The sequence below is a fragment of the Bactrocera latifrons genome, unplaced genomic scaffold, assembly GCF_001853355.1.
Source record: "Bactrocera latifrons isolate USDA-ARS-PBARC rearing strain unplaced genomic scaffold, ASM185335v1 scaffold_234, whole genome shotgun sequence".
In the NCBI taxonomy this organism is placed as follows: Eukaryota; Metazoa; Arthropoda; class Insecta; order Diptera; family Tephritidae; genus Bactrocera; species Bactrocera latifrons.
The window spans coordinates 193,776-210,069 of record NW_017535897.1 but is presented as its reverse complement, the minus strand read 5'-3'; the positions used below and the strand labels follow the sequence as shown (position 1 = coordinate 210,069).

The 16,294-nt window shown below is 36.2% G+C and overlaps 1 protein-coding gene across 1 annotated transcript in view; it reads left to right on the top strand.

The window, feature by feature from the left end:
* LOC108968937 overlaps positions 1–16,294 on the top strand; it is an 80,166-nt gene that overhangs the window by 46,567 nt on the left and 17,305 nt on the right. The window contains exons 4-5 of the mRNA XM_018933300.1: positions 8,169–8,353; positions 12,305–12,527. Of these exons, the coding sequence (XP_018788845.1) occupies positions 8,169–8,353; positions 12,305–12,527 (408 nt within the window). The remainder of the gene's footprint in view (positions 1–8,168; positions 8,354–12,304; positions 12,528–16,294) is intronic.

The following is a 16,294-nucleotide window of genomic DNA, read 5'->3' as shown; positions in this document are numbered from 1 at the left end:
TTTATTCAAGTTACAGCTTGCACGGACGGACGGACGGACAGACATCCGGATTTCAACTCTACTCGTCACGCTGATCACTTTGGTATATATAACCCCATATCTGACTCTTTTAGTTTTAGGACTTACAAACAACCGTTATGTGAACAAAACTATAATACTCTCTTTAGCAACTTTGTTGCGAGAGTATAAAATTAAACGATTTTATGGGTAAAGGTTGTCGTTGGGGTTCGATCCGATCTAACCGCACTAGCAAATCTTCAGAATAATACTCCATACAAATATAATATATATAAGTACAACAACTTGGGAGAATGACATTTATGGTAATCTTAATTGGTATTAATATGATGCCCAAGCAGTCATTGCGAAATCAATTTGTCCCGAATGTATATTTATAACCGTTACATGAACAAAATGAAATATGGCAATTGATTTTATATTTGATGTAATATGTTTTTTCATATATGTATGTATGTTGTCGGTGGTAATAAATATGTTTCCTTGGTTGATTTTAAATTTATGAGAAGATTTAAGGATATAAGTATGTAGATCATGTAAACAATTTTAAATTATTTTCTGGATTGTATACATAAAAGAGCACGTCGAGTTGTACGGGATCGGTAACGAATCTTAAGCTCTAACGCATTGTTAATGCAATGTTCCATTCCAAAATTTTTAGTCTTCAAGCCCGAGTATTTCTAGCAAATTTATTTGTTACTGTATTGACTAATATGGTATATGCTATAATTTGACGCAAAGATGAAACAAAGTGGGTGCATATCCTTGCTTATGCATTTCACTTGCCAAACTTAAATAGACATTTATTTTGTTATGTTGAAGACCCAGCGGCAAAACCGCGTCAATTTGGCAATCTAAGCATTTGACTGGGAAAGTCGTATTTATTTTCGTTTGCTGGATATTTTAGTGTGTTTTATTGTTTATTGCCTATTTCCAGAAAATATGATTACACAAGCTGTGGGGGAGATAACATTGTTATCATTGCTATGTCAAAGGTGAAACTTAAAAATTAAATTTTATTGGAAATTAATGGAAAAACTGAAATTGCAGATTGAAACAGCTCAGATACAGCAGACAGCTTATATTGTAATAAAGCATATAATAAAACTTTCGAAGTGATACTTTGATATTATTGACATTTTTTGGAAATAATCTTTAGCAGCTTCTTTCTAGATCATCATTCACGAAATCGGAAAACACCCATTGGTTCAATTTGTTTTGTATATTATTACAGCCTCACAAACTTCGGTGCTCCCGGTAGAGATAGCAGTTTTTGTATAATATCTTAAAATATAATTAAACAAGGAAGGAAGGGCTCAGTTGGGGGCAACCGATCATTCTATATTCTTGCAACTTGCAATACCAAGGCCAGGGAAATACCTTAAGATGTATATAACTCATACACTGACCGACATACTCGGCACAAATTAGTTAGTTAAACCAAAATCATTACACCAGATTTTACGTTATAACTGTTATCATTCCACATACTACAAAATTGTTGCCTGGGTTTCATTAAGGTACCTTCCATATAATCACCAATCATATGGAGCAAAGTCAGTCAGATATTTGAAAATCCTGGTAATATTTATATGGGGGCTAGGCCAATTGTATTTATTTTAAGCACAAAGATATACTGTTATGAGTAAAATATTTCTGTAATTTTCAATGAGATAACTCAAATATTGGTCGATATATCCCAACATAAATCCTTATATTATCAACTTAATCCATTTTTTATACACAGAATTGCTATTGTCAGGAAAGGATTATGTCTGAATTTCAATCTCACACATAGTTCGATGTTGTCGATTGAACAGATTTGGTTGGATTTGGCCTTAAAAGGGCATACTTTGAAGGAATTATTATCCTCATGCCATCTCGGAGGTAAAATTTAATGTCTCTAGCGTAATTAGTTATTGATAGATTGCGCTTTAAGTAGTTTTGAACAGTACCGTTCGGTTATCCTCCGATTTCATCGATTTTTACATTGTCGCTAAAAGTTCTTATAATATTTGCGGAGAGAAAATTTATTTGTTGTAGCTTTAATAGTTTATGAGATATGTACATTAAACTTATTAGAGGTACCGTAAATAGCATATCAGTCAACATGTTAAGAAAATTAGAGAACGTGGAATATACATATACATATTTTAAATAGAGAGTGTGTGAAATGGCCAGTGGGTGATCTTCGTAAAATTGTCTGGAAATTATATAATGTGTGCCCAGAACATTTGTAAATATAATAATTTAGCCTTTTTGTATTAATTTATTCCACATAAATCTCATTTGAATTAACTACGCTGTCTTAAATATAAATATATCGGATGTGAAACAAAACGTGTAATGTAAGTTAATAATATACAAAATATAATAATAATCCTTTCACGGTAATTGTTATAAAAAATGATGAATACAGTAAGTAAATTCAAATAATTATTTAAAACCACTTCAAGCATATTCTCATATGATAACTAAAACTTTTTAAATAAATACCGGATTGCCAAAAGCTCATGTTAACTTAATTTGCTCAATTTTTTTACGCCGCATTGTTTGTTATTTGTCTGGTGCTTCGCTATGAAACACCTTTCTCAGACTACATGCGGTACGTGAAAATGCGTTAACTGGACATTCTAACTTGTGTGTAGGTATGTAGTTCAAGGGCGTCGATTTCATAACATTCGCCTTACCAAACCTGTCTAGTTTCATTGGAGCTTCGTCAAATTGAAGGTATGTATTAATTAATGTAATTCTAATTACATCAGCGTTTGAACTGACTTTGAGCAACATTGTCTGTTTATGCACTGCATTGCAAGGTGTAACACCCATTTTTGTATTATTTACATTTAGTTGTGAAAATCGAATACATATGGTACATGCATTTACGATTTAACGCAAATATGTATAATAGTTTTAATGATTTTCCATTCACATAAAAGTTTTTAAATTTAAAGTTTTTAACAATCGAATCGTATCGCCGATTCTAAATTCTCTGAAGATATCTGCCGCCATATGTACAAGTATGTATGGCTATGTTTACGAAGGTAGCAATTCGACTTTTAATAAAAACTATTTTTGTTCATGATTAAATACATCTTTACTTCTTTACTGACGTGGACACCGCTTACGCCGTTATAGCCAAGTTAACAACAGTGCTGCAGTCGGGAATGATGGGGGACTTGTATAGTTTGATATCAGTATCAGTGGCATGCCAGCAGCTGAACACTCTTATAGAATATTTTACCATTTCTATTTAGCTCTGCAGCTCACATTATTGAAGAAGTCACACGATAAGGAATATCCTTCTGAAACATCGCCTCGTATCGAATGTTTTGAAAAGGGTTTTCCCAGTCCTAACGGAACTTACACAGCCGTATTAGATTTGCAGGGAATACAAGTTCAAACATAGGGGCAGTACCTTTTCGTGCTGCCGAAGCCTCTTTAAAATTGACGAAGAGGTAGTATGTGCCGGTTTTTCTTTCACCAGCCTTTTCCAAGATTTGGATCGTGACAATGTGGTCGATTGTAGATCAGTTTGTTGACATTGGGCTTCAGCCTTTCACACACTATGCACAATAAAACCTTATATGCCATATACTTTTACCAAAGTAATTGGTGCAGACTGTGGGGTTCTCCTTTTTGTGAATTGGGCTGAGTATACATATCTCTAAAGGAGCTAATTCATGATCCTTAATAAATCTTCGAACTTCGTCATCGCCGGACATTAGAACGTTTGATCTATCCTTATCGATTCGGGGATCTGATTCACCATTTCCAGGTGTTTTTACTGCTGTTCCGCAAGTTTGAGAAGTGTTCTCTATAATTTCAGTATGCTCTGAACATCAACTACTAGAGCACCTTGGGTCCTACAAGAGTATGTGTTGGTCTCAAAACCTTCCGTTAGTTGCTGCATCTTTTCGTAGAATTTTCGAGCCTTACCACTGTCGGCTAGCTTCTCAAGCTTTTCATCAATCACAACGATGATCGATCTGGTTTCGAACTTTTGGATTCGGAGGCAGCCACGTAGCTTTCTTGTGTTGGAATGTAGTACTGCAGTCAACTATATTTAGGGCTCCTTCGAAGCCAATCAGTCTCATCTCATTTGCAGTTGTACCAAAGTTGAAGAAGGCATCTTTGCCCCCTTGGCGTTAGCACACTTTTTACCGGACATTGTAGGTACATGGTACGTTTGCTGTGGTCGTCATCAAAAGTGAAGACTTTCATTCGAGACTGTTGTTGCTTTTTCATTGGGAGTGGTTTCTATGTGGCGTGTCCGAACAAAGCTTTTTTGTCAATGCTAAGTTTAAAATTTTTATTTAAAGCCAATTTAAATTTGTTGCTCCTACTTTCATGCCTGTTTTCTTTTCTGGGAATTTGTTTTCTCCATGCGAGCTTTCTGCCTAAGTAAATGCCAAGATAGGTTACATAATTTGCTTCTTTAATCGGCTGATCCATTTTTTGTCCTAGAGTAAGCATCCTCACTTTTGTTAATTTACATACATTTCTTCGCCAGTTGGCTAACAATTCTTCGACCAAAGCTAAATGTTCCTCTAATTGTATCATCCGCAAAAGTTGATGTTAATTCATTATTACTGATTGGAATATCTGCTCTATATATGTATATCTTATAGTGTTGGGCCTAGCACACTCACCTGACGTACGTATCGGACGTTCATCTGAGAGAAAATTAGCTACTTTAACAGCCAATGAGTATTTTTTTCTGATAAAACTCTAATATTTTATATGGAATAATGTTTTAATTGTATATAAAACTCCTTCAGGCCACATCTTATCGAATACCTGAGCTACATCAAGGAATATCTCTAAGTAATTTCTTTAGTAATTTTATTGTATTATTTTCGTGGAGGAAAGGAATATCTTTGATAGTAATACACTTTTCCAAATATTTTGGAAAGACAGGATGGGAGACTTATTGGTCTGTAATCAGAGACCTGTGTTAACCCTTTCCCTGGCTTATCTATCATGACTAACTGCGACTTTTTTCTTGAATTTGGATAATATCGGAAAGTGAAGATTACGAGTACATTATATACTCATGCGACATGCAAGAATCAAAGGAAATAGCTTAAGATGAAAAACGTGAACCAGAGGATCGGAATCTAAGCAATTCTATATATGCATACATATGCATTATCTCAATAATATAATTGATCGACATATTCGGCATAAGATTTGTTAGAAAAACGAAAATCATTATACCTAGTATATGAGAGCTGGGGTAGTAACGACCTGAATTTATCCACATATTAACTATTATTATGACACACATTAAAAAGATGTTCCCGGGTTTCATTAAGATATCTCACATAAGATACCTAATACTAATATTTATATGGGGGCTAGGTCAAGTCTTCGCCGAATTGTATATATTTTGGATACAACGATTTACTGTTATGGGTAAAATACGCTATGTAATTTTCATTGAGATAACGAAAATATTGGCCGATATATGCAGCATAAAATCACCCGAAAGTTTGAAAAACTTTATATTAGGTACATTAGGTTATACTAGGGTCTCAAGGGAGTATTGAGCCGATTCCATCCATTTATTACTATTGCAGATAAAGTATTCTGCCTGAATTTTAATTGTTTATCTCAGACTTTCACCGATATTTTCGATTAAAAGCAAACTACAGATGCTGGGGTCCACATACTGGGTACCTAGGGGCTCGAACAGTTTTATTTGGATTTGGATAATTTTTGGTCGTAAGGTGGCATAATATAGAGGAAATATTAGTGAAAATATTTAGCCCGTTATATCCATTGCTTCTTGATTTATGTACTAGAAAGTGAAAGAATCAAATGGATTTAAAATTGTTTTTTGTTTTTTGGGAAGAAGGCTGGGTTGTGATCCGATTTTCACATCGTGATATAAGAATAAGGGAAAAATGCTACGCACTAAGTTAAAATCGGTCGGTCGGTTCCCATCATTAAATTTTCGCACCGGCTGCTATGAAACCTTCTCCTGCCATCTCGGAGATAAAATTTAATGTCTCTGGCGTAACTAGTTATTAATTTGTTGCACTTTTAGTAGGTTTGAACAGTACCTTTATATTAGGAATAAAAGGGCCTATGTTCCGATTCCATCCATTTTTACACTTCCGGTATCAGTTTTTATAATATTTGAGTTTTAGTAGTATAGGAAATATGTACAATATACTTATTAGTGGGAGGGTCACGCCCAATTTTTGAGCGAATTTCGTCCAGAAGTGTCCTTTACTATGGCAATCTCTTGTGTTAAATTACAGATTTATATCTTTAATGCTTATTTATGGCACCTTAAAGGTTTTAGGTTAATGGCGTTTTATGGGAGTGAAAATGGTCCGAACTCGCATTTATTTTACTAGGAACGCCAAGTTTCATCAAGATATCTCACTTTTTACTCAAGTTATAGCTTGCTCGAACGCACGGTCAGACAGACAGACAGGCTTCTTCTTCTTAATTGGCGTAGACACCGCTTACGCGATTACAGCCGAGCTAACAACAGCGCGCCAGTCGTTTCTTCTTTTCGATACATGGTGCCAATTGGATATTCCAAGCGTAGCCAGCTCCTTCTCCACCTGGTCCTTCCAACGGAGTGGACGTTTTCCTCTTCCTCTGCTTCCCCCAGCGTAGCCGCTGTCTCTTAATTCGCTGAACTATTTCAATGTCGTCATATATCTCGTACAGCTCATCGTTCCATCGAATGCGATATTCGCTGTGGCCAATACGCACAATACCATAAATCTTTCACAAAACTTTTGTCTCGAAAACTCGCAATGTCGACTCATCAGTTGTTGACCTCGTCCAAGCCTCTGCATCATATAGCAGGACGAGAATTATGAGTGACTTATAGAGTTTTGTTTTTGTTTGTCGATAGAGAACTTTACTTCTCATTAGCCTACTCAGTCCGAAGTAGCACTTGTTGGCAAGAGTTATCCTGCGTTGGATTTCCAGGCTGACATTTTTGGCGGTGTTTACGCTGGTTCCAAGATAGACGAAATTATTTACGACTTCAAAGTTATGACTGTCAACAGTGACGTGAGTCCCAAGGGATATTTCGTCTTGTCCTCGTTCACTGCCAGACCCATTTGTGTTGCTTCCTTGTCTAGTCTGGAGAAAGCAGAACTAACGGCGCGGGTGWTKAGGCCGATGATATCAATATCATCGGCATACGCCAGCAGCTATACACTCTTATAGAAGATGGTACCTTCTCTATTTAGTTCTGCAGCTAGAACTATTTTCTCCAGAAGCAGGTTAAAGAAGTCGCACGATAGGGAATCGCCTAGTCTGAAACCTCGTTTGGTATCGAACGGCTCGGAGAGGTCTTTCCGGATTCTGACGGAGCTTTTGGTGTTGCTCAACGTCAGCTTACACAGCCGTATTAGTTTTTCGAGAACCGACAGTCATCCGGATTTAAACTTGTTCGTCATCCTGATATTTTATACACTCGTTATTTGACAACACTTTAAAACGGTACTTTTGCGTTATCGAAAGTTTTTATTTAGAAATAAGTTAATTATTATTTATCAAAAAAATTAAAAATAAAAAAAACACATTCAGCTGTAGACAATATTATTTGGAAGTTAGTGATCTTTATAAAATGAGCGCGAAATGTAGGAGACTGGCATGCGATGAAAAACTGATACACATTTTTTTTAATTTTCTTTCATTTACTTTATAAATGAAATTAATGTTTACTTTTATCTTTCTTTAATTGAAACACGGCGTTTAGTTGCTTTTGTGTAATATAACTTAGTTTACTTACACTTACTGAAAAAATAAAAAAACTAAATTGAAGAAAATCCCGAACGAAGGAAGAAGTCCGAAAAATGGTTTTCATTCAATTGTAGGCAACGTGACATGAATTTGGTAACGTTTTCTGGGCACGCGAATATTTAAGGCAATATGATTACTAATTTTATGATAAAAATTATGAGGACATACGGATTTAACAAAAAACGTCCCTTGTACCCGATTGGCATATAAGGCATAATAGAGTACCCACATACTCTCTTGCACGAATTCAACCAATACTTGTAAATAATGTTTTCTAACTTGCTGATCAATAATTCAATTCACATATTAATTGAAAATATTATAATTACTATTATATATTTCTATTAATTTGAATAACTCCCTACTTTCAGATCTCCCTCGGAACGTTCTGGAAAAGGTTGCTGTGGTCAATGGTTTGCCGGACCACCGCTGCGTTCATTGATTGCAGTAGTGGCTCTGGGCGGAATTGCTTGTGCTCTGAGCGGAGCAGCGTTAGGAGCGACAAGCCTTGCAGGACCTCCGTCTTCGCACCTTACAGCTGCACTTCTCATGATAGGTATGTATTTACTTACAAGTATATACTATATACATACATATACTATATGTATATAAACAAGAACGGAAGTTCTAGGAACATTTATATTATGTATACAAAGCCATGACTACTTAATTTTATTAAAATATTGACCGGCATATAAAAATTATATGAAGGCATATTCAACACATAACAAAAATCCATATATCCAGCTGCTGCTGGGGTAATTGGTGAGCTGATTTAAAACATTTTTGGCATTTAAGCATGGTATGGCTATTATTATAAGGAATTGCTTTAGTTTTGATATCTTATAAATTGGCCAAAATATATGACATGAAGTCAACTGATAATTATAAGATCTTTACCTATTTTACACATTTTTGACATAGGGACAAATCTTTAAATTGACTGATATTTTCTGAAAAAAGTCGACCAAATATTCAGTATCTGTTTCAGCTAAATCAGTTAAGCCTTTCCCTAGATGTACACACTACTCTACCCGGAAAAAAGAAGCGCACCTTACTAATACCACCTTACTCAGGAAGATGTTACCACACAACGGCAGCTCACACCGCCAACCAACAAACATAATCCCACTTCAAAGAGTCGGTATTATTTTCCTCTACGGGCATAACCCCGCATCACTTCATTCGTTGAATTCATTCCCATTCTCAGCGATACTGCACCCTACGATTATACCCGATCAACGGAATGAGAATCAAAACATTGGAGGGATTCATTGTTACACATTTACCATCGGATTCGTTTAGTTGCAATAATTTTAGGGTAAAAGTAAATTATTATTAATTCGTACCCGAGATTAATCGGGTGTGGGTGATTAACACTAACTTGGACACCCAATTAATCATGAGTCTTTAAAACTTATGGGTCTATGGCGCCTTTTTTTTTTTTGGACATGAGATGTGCTACTTTGAAAAAACTAGTTTTTGTTCACTTTTTTATTTCTATATCTTTCTCGGTGCTTGATTTGTATAATGTAAAGTGAAAGAATTGGATGTATTGTGATATTCGTCCAATTTATTAGATAAAATAAGAATGCCAGCATAATATTATACCAAGTTTTGAAGAAATTAGGCCAGTAGTTTGTAAAGCTTTCACCTAAAAGTGTTGTTTGTGACTTATCTATACAATTCCCTGCCGCACACACTCGCGGCTCCCGACCCTGATCAATAACATAACTTTTTGAATCGGTTCGTAATAAAGAAAAATGCTATATTAGGAGTGCCAACATTTTTTGGTTTCCCTGTCAAAAGCAATATAAAGTGATTCTTATTACTAAACTTGGCTAACAAAATTTGATTCGTTTTACTACCTTTCGCAGGCTTTGTTTTCACCAAAATGAAATATCTGCATAACTGTTTAAAATAGGCACATATACCATCTGATAATTTAAACAATACAAAAATGCTCGGTTGCATTGAAGCATAGAGCCAATGTACGTGGCACGTTAGAGGATGAAGTCGTGTGTAGAAGTTCACGCCATTGAGGAAAGTTCTCTGATCGCCATTCACTTGGGAGTGGCCAACATAAAGTTATGCGCAAGGTTTGGGACCCGCCACATAAAAAACACACCCAATGAAAAGGAACAACCAGCCTCGGATGAAAGGCCCCCCTTTTGATGGCGACCATGGCAAACGTAATAAGGACTACGAATTGAGGGCATGCACCTGGAATGTCCGGTCCCTTAATTAGGAAGGTTCCGCAGCCCAGCTGGTTGATGTCCTCGTAAAAATAAAGGCTGACATCACCGCCGTCCACGAAATGTGATGGACGGGACAGGGACAGAGACGAGTAGGTCCTTGTGGCATTTACTACAGTGGCCATATAAAGAAGCGCAAGTTTGGTGTGGGATTCGTGGTGGGAGAGAGAGTCCGTCGCCTAGCCACAATCCGCATCAAAGCGAGGTTCTTCAACATATCGCTGATTTGCGCCCACGCCCCGACGAATGAGAGCTGCCCCACCACTATGTCAAAATCGTAGTTGGCGACTTTAAAGCCAGAGTGGGCAAAGAAGGTATCTTTGGCACTATGGTCGGTAGATTCAGCCTGCACGACGAAACATCCCCAAATGGGTTGAGACTGACCGTCTTCACCGGGGGCCGAAATATGGTTATCTGCAGTACTAGATTCCAGCATAAGAAGATTCATCAAGCTACCTCCGGATCGAAAAACCACCAACCAGATCGATCATGTTGTGATAGACGGAAGACACGTCTCCAGCGTTTTAAATGTGCGTACGCGTACGGTCCTAACATCGATTCGGACCACTATCTTGTTGCAGCCAAGATTCGCACCAGCCTCTGTGAAGCTAAACACGCACGCCATCAAACACAAGAAGGGTTCGACGTCGAGAAGCTGCAATCACAACAAACAGCCGAACGATTTTCTACTCGGCTTGCACTCCTGCTCCCTGAGAGCACTCATCAAGAACTCGGTATAAGGGAACTATGGGACCTCATTTCAAACTCCTTACGTACATCTGCAACCGAAACCATTGGTTTTCGGAAAGTGCAAAAGAACAGCTGGTACGACGAGGAGTGCCTGCCCGCAACATTACGATCGAGAGGCCGAAATGCGTGAGTACGAAGAGCTTGATAAGCTGCTCGACAGGGGTAACGTTCGAAAATTCTGCGAAAAAATGCTGCGGCTTACTGAAAGTTTCAAGACCGGAGCACACTCTTGTAGAACCCCCAAAGGTTATCTAGTCACCGATGCCCAGAGCATACTTAAATTATGGAGGGAACACTTCTACACACACTAATCGTAGGTGCTCTGAATATGTCGTGAATTTATAGAGCCAATGCACGTGAATATTAGTAGTTTGCGTTCATAAATTTCTTAATAATTCCAGTAACATTCGATGTCGATAATATCCAAAATATTTGTGAAATTTATAGAAGCACGTATATCCATCGTAATAGAAAAGAGCCGTTACACAGCAGAGCTTCTATAAATTAGCCTTTTGAGAAAGCACCAAAACGTACTTAAACATATTAATACATATATTTTCACAAAATATTGGGTAGCGACCCAAGACAGTACACTGATTTTTTGTATTAGATTCATACAACTTTTTGTACTGAATGCATATTTTCATATGACAACTACAAAAGTTATTGTGCAATATTTTTTGGCGTATCTTTTAGTTGTGTCTTATTGTTCGTCGACCAACAAACGTTCGTCTCGAGCTTCGTCTTCGCATCTCTGTAGAGCGATTAAGTAGATCGTATCTGACTCACGTTTTGCGACTTTACTTCACTTAGGCGTCAATTACTCAAATCTTGGCAATTATACTTGTAGTGACCGTCATTTATTTGGTCATTCACGATAATGTGTAGAAGAGAGAAAGGAATAGATTGTTATAGGTGACGCAACCTCAAAACTTAATTGTTAGCGTTTCTGGTTTTATGGTTACATGCCATAATTACTTCACTACATGTTATATGAAAGCAAATAAACTACATAATGGCTTACTGCTTGCCATTATTATATTCAATTATTAAAGAAATATTTTGTGGAATCGGGAAGCTAATAAGCTTTACAGGAATATACTCTTTTTTGAATAGTATGGTTTATGCCGTTTTTGTAGAAATGCTATACTTTCACAAAACATTCAAATTGTAACCTTTTAACCCAAGGAAGTCTTTAAAATGATGTTTACGTATCGTGAATAATAGAAGTTTTTGAGAAGTTTAGGCAGAATAACCAATGTAGAGTTGGGATCTTGAAGTGGGCTACGCTTTTTATAAAAGTTTTAAGATGAAAACATGACCTAATTTAAAAGTGTACACTCATTACATCGACAAATACTCATATGTAGATATTTTAGAAATGATGTTAATCAGCCTAACCTACTTGTTTATGCCTCTTAATATATACTGCCTTACGAACTTTGTAGTACTTATACATACATATATATATACTGCAGTATTTAAAAATTTTCAAATTTTAGGTGTTGGAGTTGTCCTAGTGACTGTAAGCGGTGTAGCATGGCGAATGACGGCACCGGGTGGACCACCATGTCTGGGCTTGGGTTCAGCAGTTGACTTTGCCCGTTGTGGCCGACGACCGTGTGGTCGTGGAGGAGGTAATGCGCATGGTTTACTTTATCCAGAGTTTCAGCATCGTCCACCACCACCTTCCTATCAGGCCAGTATGCAAGAATATAGACTGAGGTAAGTGTAAACTCAATGAAGAATCTTTAAACTCTTACCGCTGCTGAAGGATATATAAAAATTTAACTGAGAAATTCCTCAATTTAATTTTATTATAGATTTGCTTGCCCTTATATACAATTTAGAAATTTTATACTCTTGCAACCAGTTGCTACTGAGTATTTTAGTTTTGTTCACTAAACGGTTGTACGTTTCACCTAAAACTAATTGAGATAGATATAGGGTATTTACATATATACTTACGTTATTATGGCCCTATGCCTCTTTATTTGTTAGATGGTGACTTAAGACTAAATTTTCATTTTAGATCATAATTCTCAGAAAATGGGTGCAGTAAAAATTCTTCTGGGGTTGGGAACAAAGTTGTTGATGATTTTGTTTAAGATAAGTGGTCCGTTGCTAGTGTGAATTAGATATTTTGTATTCTGAACTGGTAGATTGAATACGTTCTAGGATATCATGTTGATCGTGGAACTGGTGTCAATAAGGCACTTTAAGGTTGTGTTTTTGTATTGTATTATTATATATTGGGGGCTTCCGGGGCTGTAGCCGAAAGTTTTCTGCTTGCTCGATATCTGGTTCTTGTGTGTTCTCATCTGTCTGTTGGAAAATTCTGGTTGCTGTTGTCTGTTTGGTCTTGGTGTTCCGGATAATAACTCGAATAGTCATAAGTCGGATAGTAAAGTGATATTTGCTGCTGATAAGCGGCTTCCTCCTAATGTCTTAACTCTTCAATACTCATTCTACTCTGATCGCTATTGGATGGTCTCACTCGCTTAGTATTTTGATTGGGTACAATAGAATTTGAATATGATGGATGTTGATTTTGATATTGGAACTGTTGTCCAAAACGGTTCTAATCAAATGTAGCTTGTCGATTGGGTTAGTTCGAGGTGTGTCTGGTGGTTGTTGGCTTGTTTAAGGATTATAATTTGGATGAAGTTAGAAATTTGGTTTAGGGTAGTTGGGTATTAGGTGTTGATATGATTTTTGATAAAATGGTGGCATTCGCCAAGTAGGGTATTATATTGGTGAATGATAAATAGGTTGGAAAGGTGTTGAATATTTTTGGGTGTTATAGTTGATCTGATTGGTGTTATGGTTTTGAAATTTTTTCGGCTTAGAAGAGTTTTGTTTCTGAAAATTTGTATTTGAATAATTAGGCTGTTCATAAATGCCTTTTTTTCCTGTAAGAGATTTATAAGTGTTCGCAAATCTGGTATGTTATGATTGCTGATTTTTAAATAAATGTGCGAGGCAACTTATCTATTAGAGATTCTATGCTTGATTTGATTAATAACGTTTTTTCTTCTAAGTTTTGTTCACTTCAAGCTTGATGGATAGTATTTGTCTGCGGTTCTCTGCTTCCTCCAAAAATGCTCGTTTTTGCGTTTTTATGGGGTCCTGCGAACTTATTCCAGAAGGATGCGGTTTGGGGTCTGGCGCTTGTAGTTGAGTATTAGCTGTCGTCTGAGGTTCGCTCAAGTTCTCATGTTATTAACTCCAATGCAGCGCATAGCATCTCCACTGATGCCGCGCTCGATACGTCCGAACAGGATCTGCTGTTGGCGTGCGTCTCCCGTAGCATAAAATCCCAATATGTAGTCGATTCGGCTAATAAAGGTGTATAATGTCTTTGGATCTCCTTCGAATTCTTAATTGCTGATTTCTTGATTTTTTTACTTTGTTGTGAAATTTTTAATTGTTAATTTCCTAATTGAGGTAACCTTTTGGACGTCCTCTCCCGAATTCTGTAGCGGCTTCCTGATTTTTATTCAGATTTTAGCCGTAATAGACTTTACGTTATACGGTGTCGCACTATTGTCGAAGATTCTGTTAGAACTAAGCACATTATTAATGTCGCGTTGGCGTCTATAAACGTGTTTTTTTTTTTTTGGTTTTTTTTTTTGTTTCTGATAGCATTGAATTTATCACCACCGTACATAATTACGGCATAAAAAAAAAAAAAAAAAAAATTGTTTTGAAATTTGAGTGCGTCTTTATTTGTTAAATGGTGACGTAAGACTAAATTTTCATTTCATCATTCGCAGGAATGAAACTAAATTTTCTTTTGAAATATAAACAAAGTATATTTGGCATAGCTATCTAAATTCCTTCTGTTGTTGTGAGTGTTGTTTTGCCATAGCCGCACTCAGAACACTTAGAGCATTAAGATCAAAATACTGTAAATAGTGTGTGTATGGCAGAATACGTCACTATATACATACATACATACATAAATGATCAGGATGACGGGAAAAGTTGAAATCCGGTTGACTGTCTGTCTGTCTGTCCGCCCGTTCGTGGAGGCTGTAACTTTAGTAAAAATTAAGATATCTTGGTACGTTAGGTTTCTTTCGGTAAATTAAGATATAAAGCTGTAGTTTGTAACAGAGGCTCGCATTGGCAAGAGCAAAATGGGTGTGGCCGAGCCCTCCAACAAGTTTAATGTACATAGTACGAAAATGGATGAAGTCGGAAGATAACCCTGTTCACTCCTCATATAACGGTACTGTTAAAAAGTACTAAAAACGTGATAGATCAATAACTAAATACGCAGAGACATTCAATTTCACCAACGAGATGGTATAAGATAGCTTTATGGGAGTTGGTGTAAAAAAAAGGGCGTGGCACCGCCTATATATAACGGGATTAAACTTTTCCAAATTAACCAGACATTTTTTAAATCCAATTACCTATACTTTTGACCCAAAATATCGGTGGATGTGTGAGATATAATTGAAATTCAGAGATAGTGCTTCTCAGGCAATGAAATGTCTGTATGTCAGAAATGAATTGAATAGGAGCAATACTCTCCTAATCCCCATATAATTAATGTTATATAAAGATAATCGAACTTCCGGGTACCATATATATCGGCCAATATGTGAGTTATCTCAATGAAAATGAGCTAACGTGTTTTAGCCATAACAGTGTATCTTTGTGAATAAAATAGATAAATTTGAGCGAAAACTTGACTTACGCCTTATATAACTAACATCAGAATTTTTGAACATCCAACTGACTATACTCTATATGATTAGTTTATAGCAAGTGACAAGTTAAAAGTATGTGGTATTAGATAGATAAAATCTGGTCGATACTACCCCAACTTCCATATAATCGTTTTCGTTTTTTTAACAAACCTCATGTATCTGTAAGTATAGGAGTTATGTATAGTCTATATATATTAGGGTGCTTTTTTTTAACTATTAATTTTTTTCAATCTCATCATGAAATTTCCCTGGAAATACCCTAAAAAAAAAATTCCCTGAAAATTTTAACCCTTAATATTAACATCAAGGACTGGACCAAGGTGTGTAAAAATTTTCCATTGAAAATACACGACAACCGTGCTTTTTTATCTTTAAATATCTATGGCTCAGAGGACTTTTATGGTATCACTTCGACTTTAGACACAGAATTGAACACTCTACAAAAGTCAAAACGCCGGGGTAGTAACGGGCTCTAAACCTGATTTTTCCATGAAATTCGCATTTTTTTTGTATATGAGATATATAAACATATAAATGATAAAAGCTATAGAAAAAGTAAACATGACAAACTTGTAGGAAATTTTGTTTCCTACAAAAAAGGTCCGAGGTCAAAATCGCTATCATTAATATTCGGGTTTTTAAGAAAGGCTGTATGGAATTTTCAAATATTTTTTATTACATACCATCTATGAAAATTCAATAAAGCCTTTCTTAAAAAGCCGAATATCTCGATTTTGACTTATAATATATAAGCTTGGATTCCGATCCTGT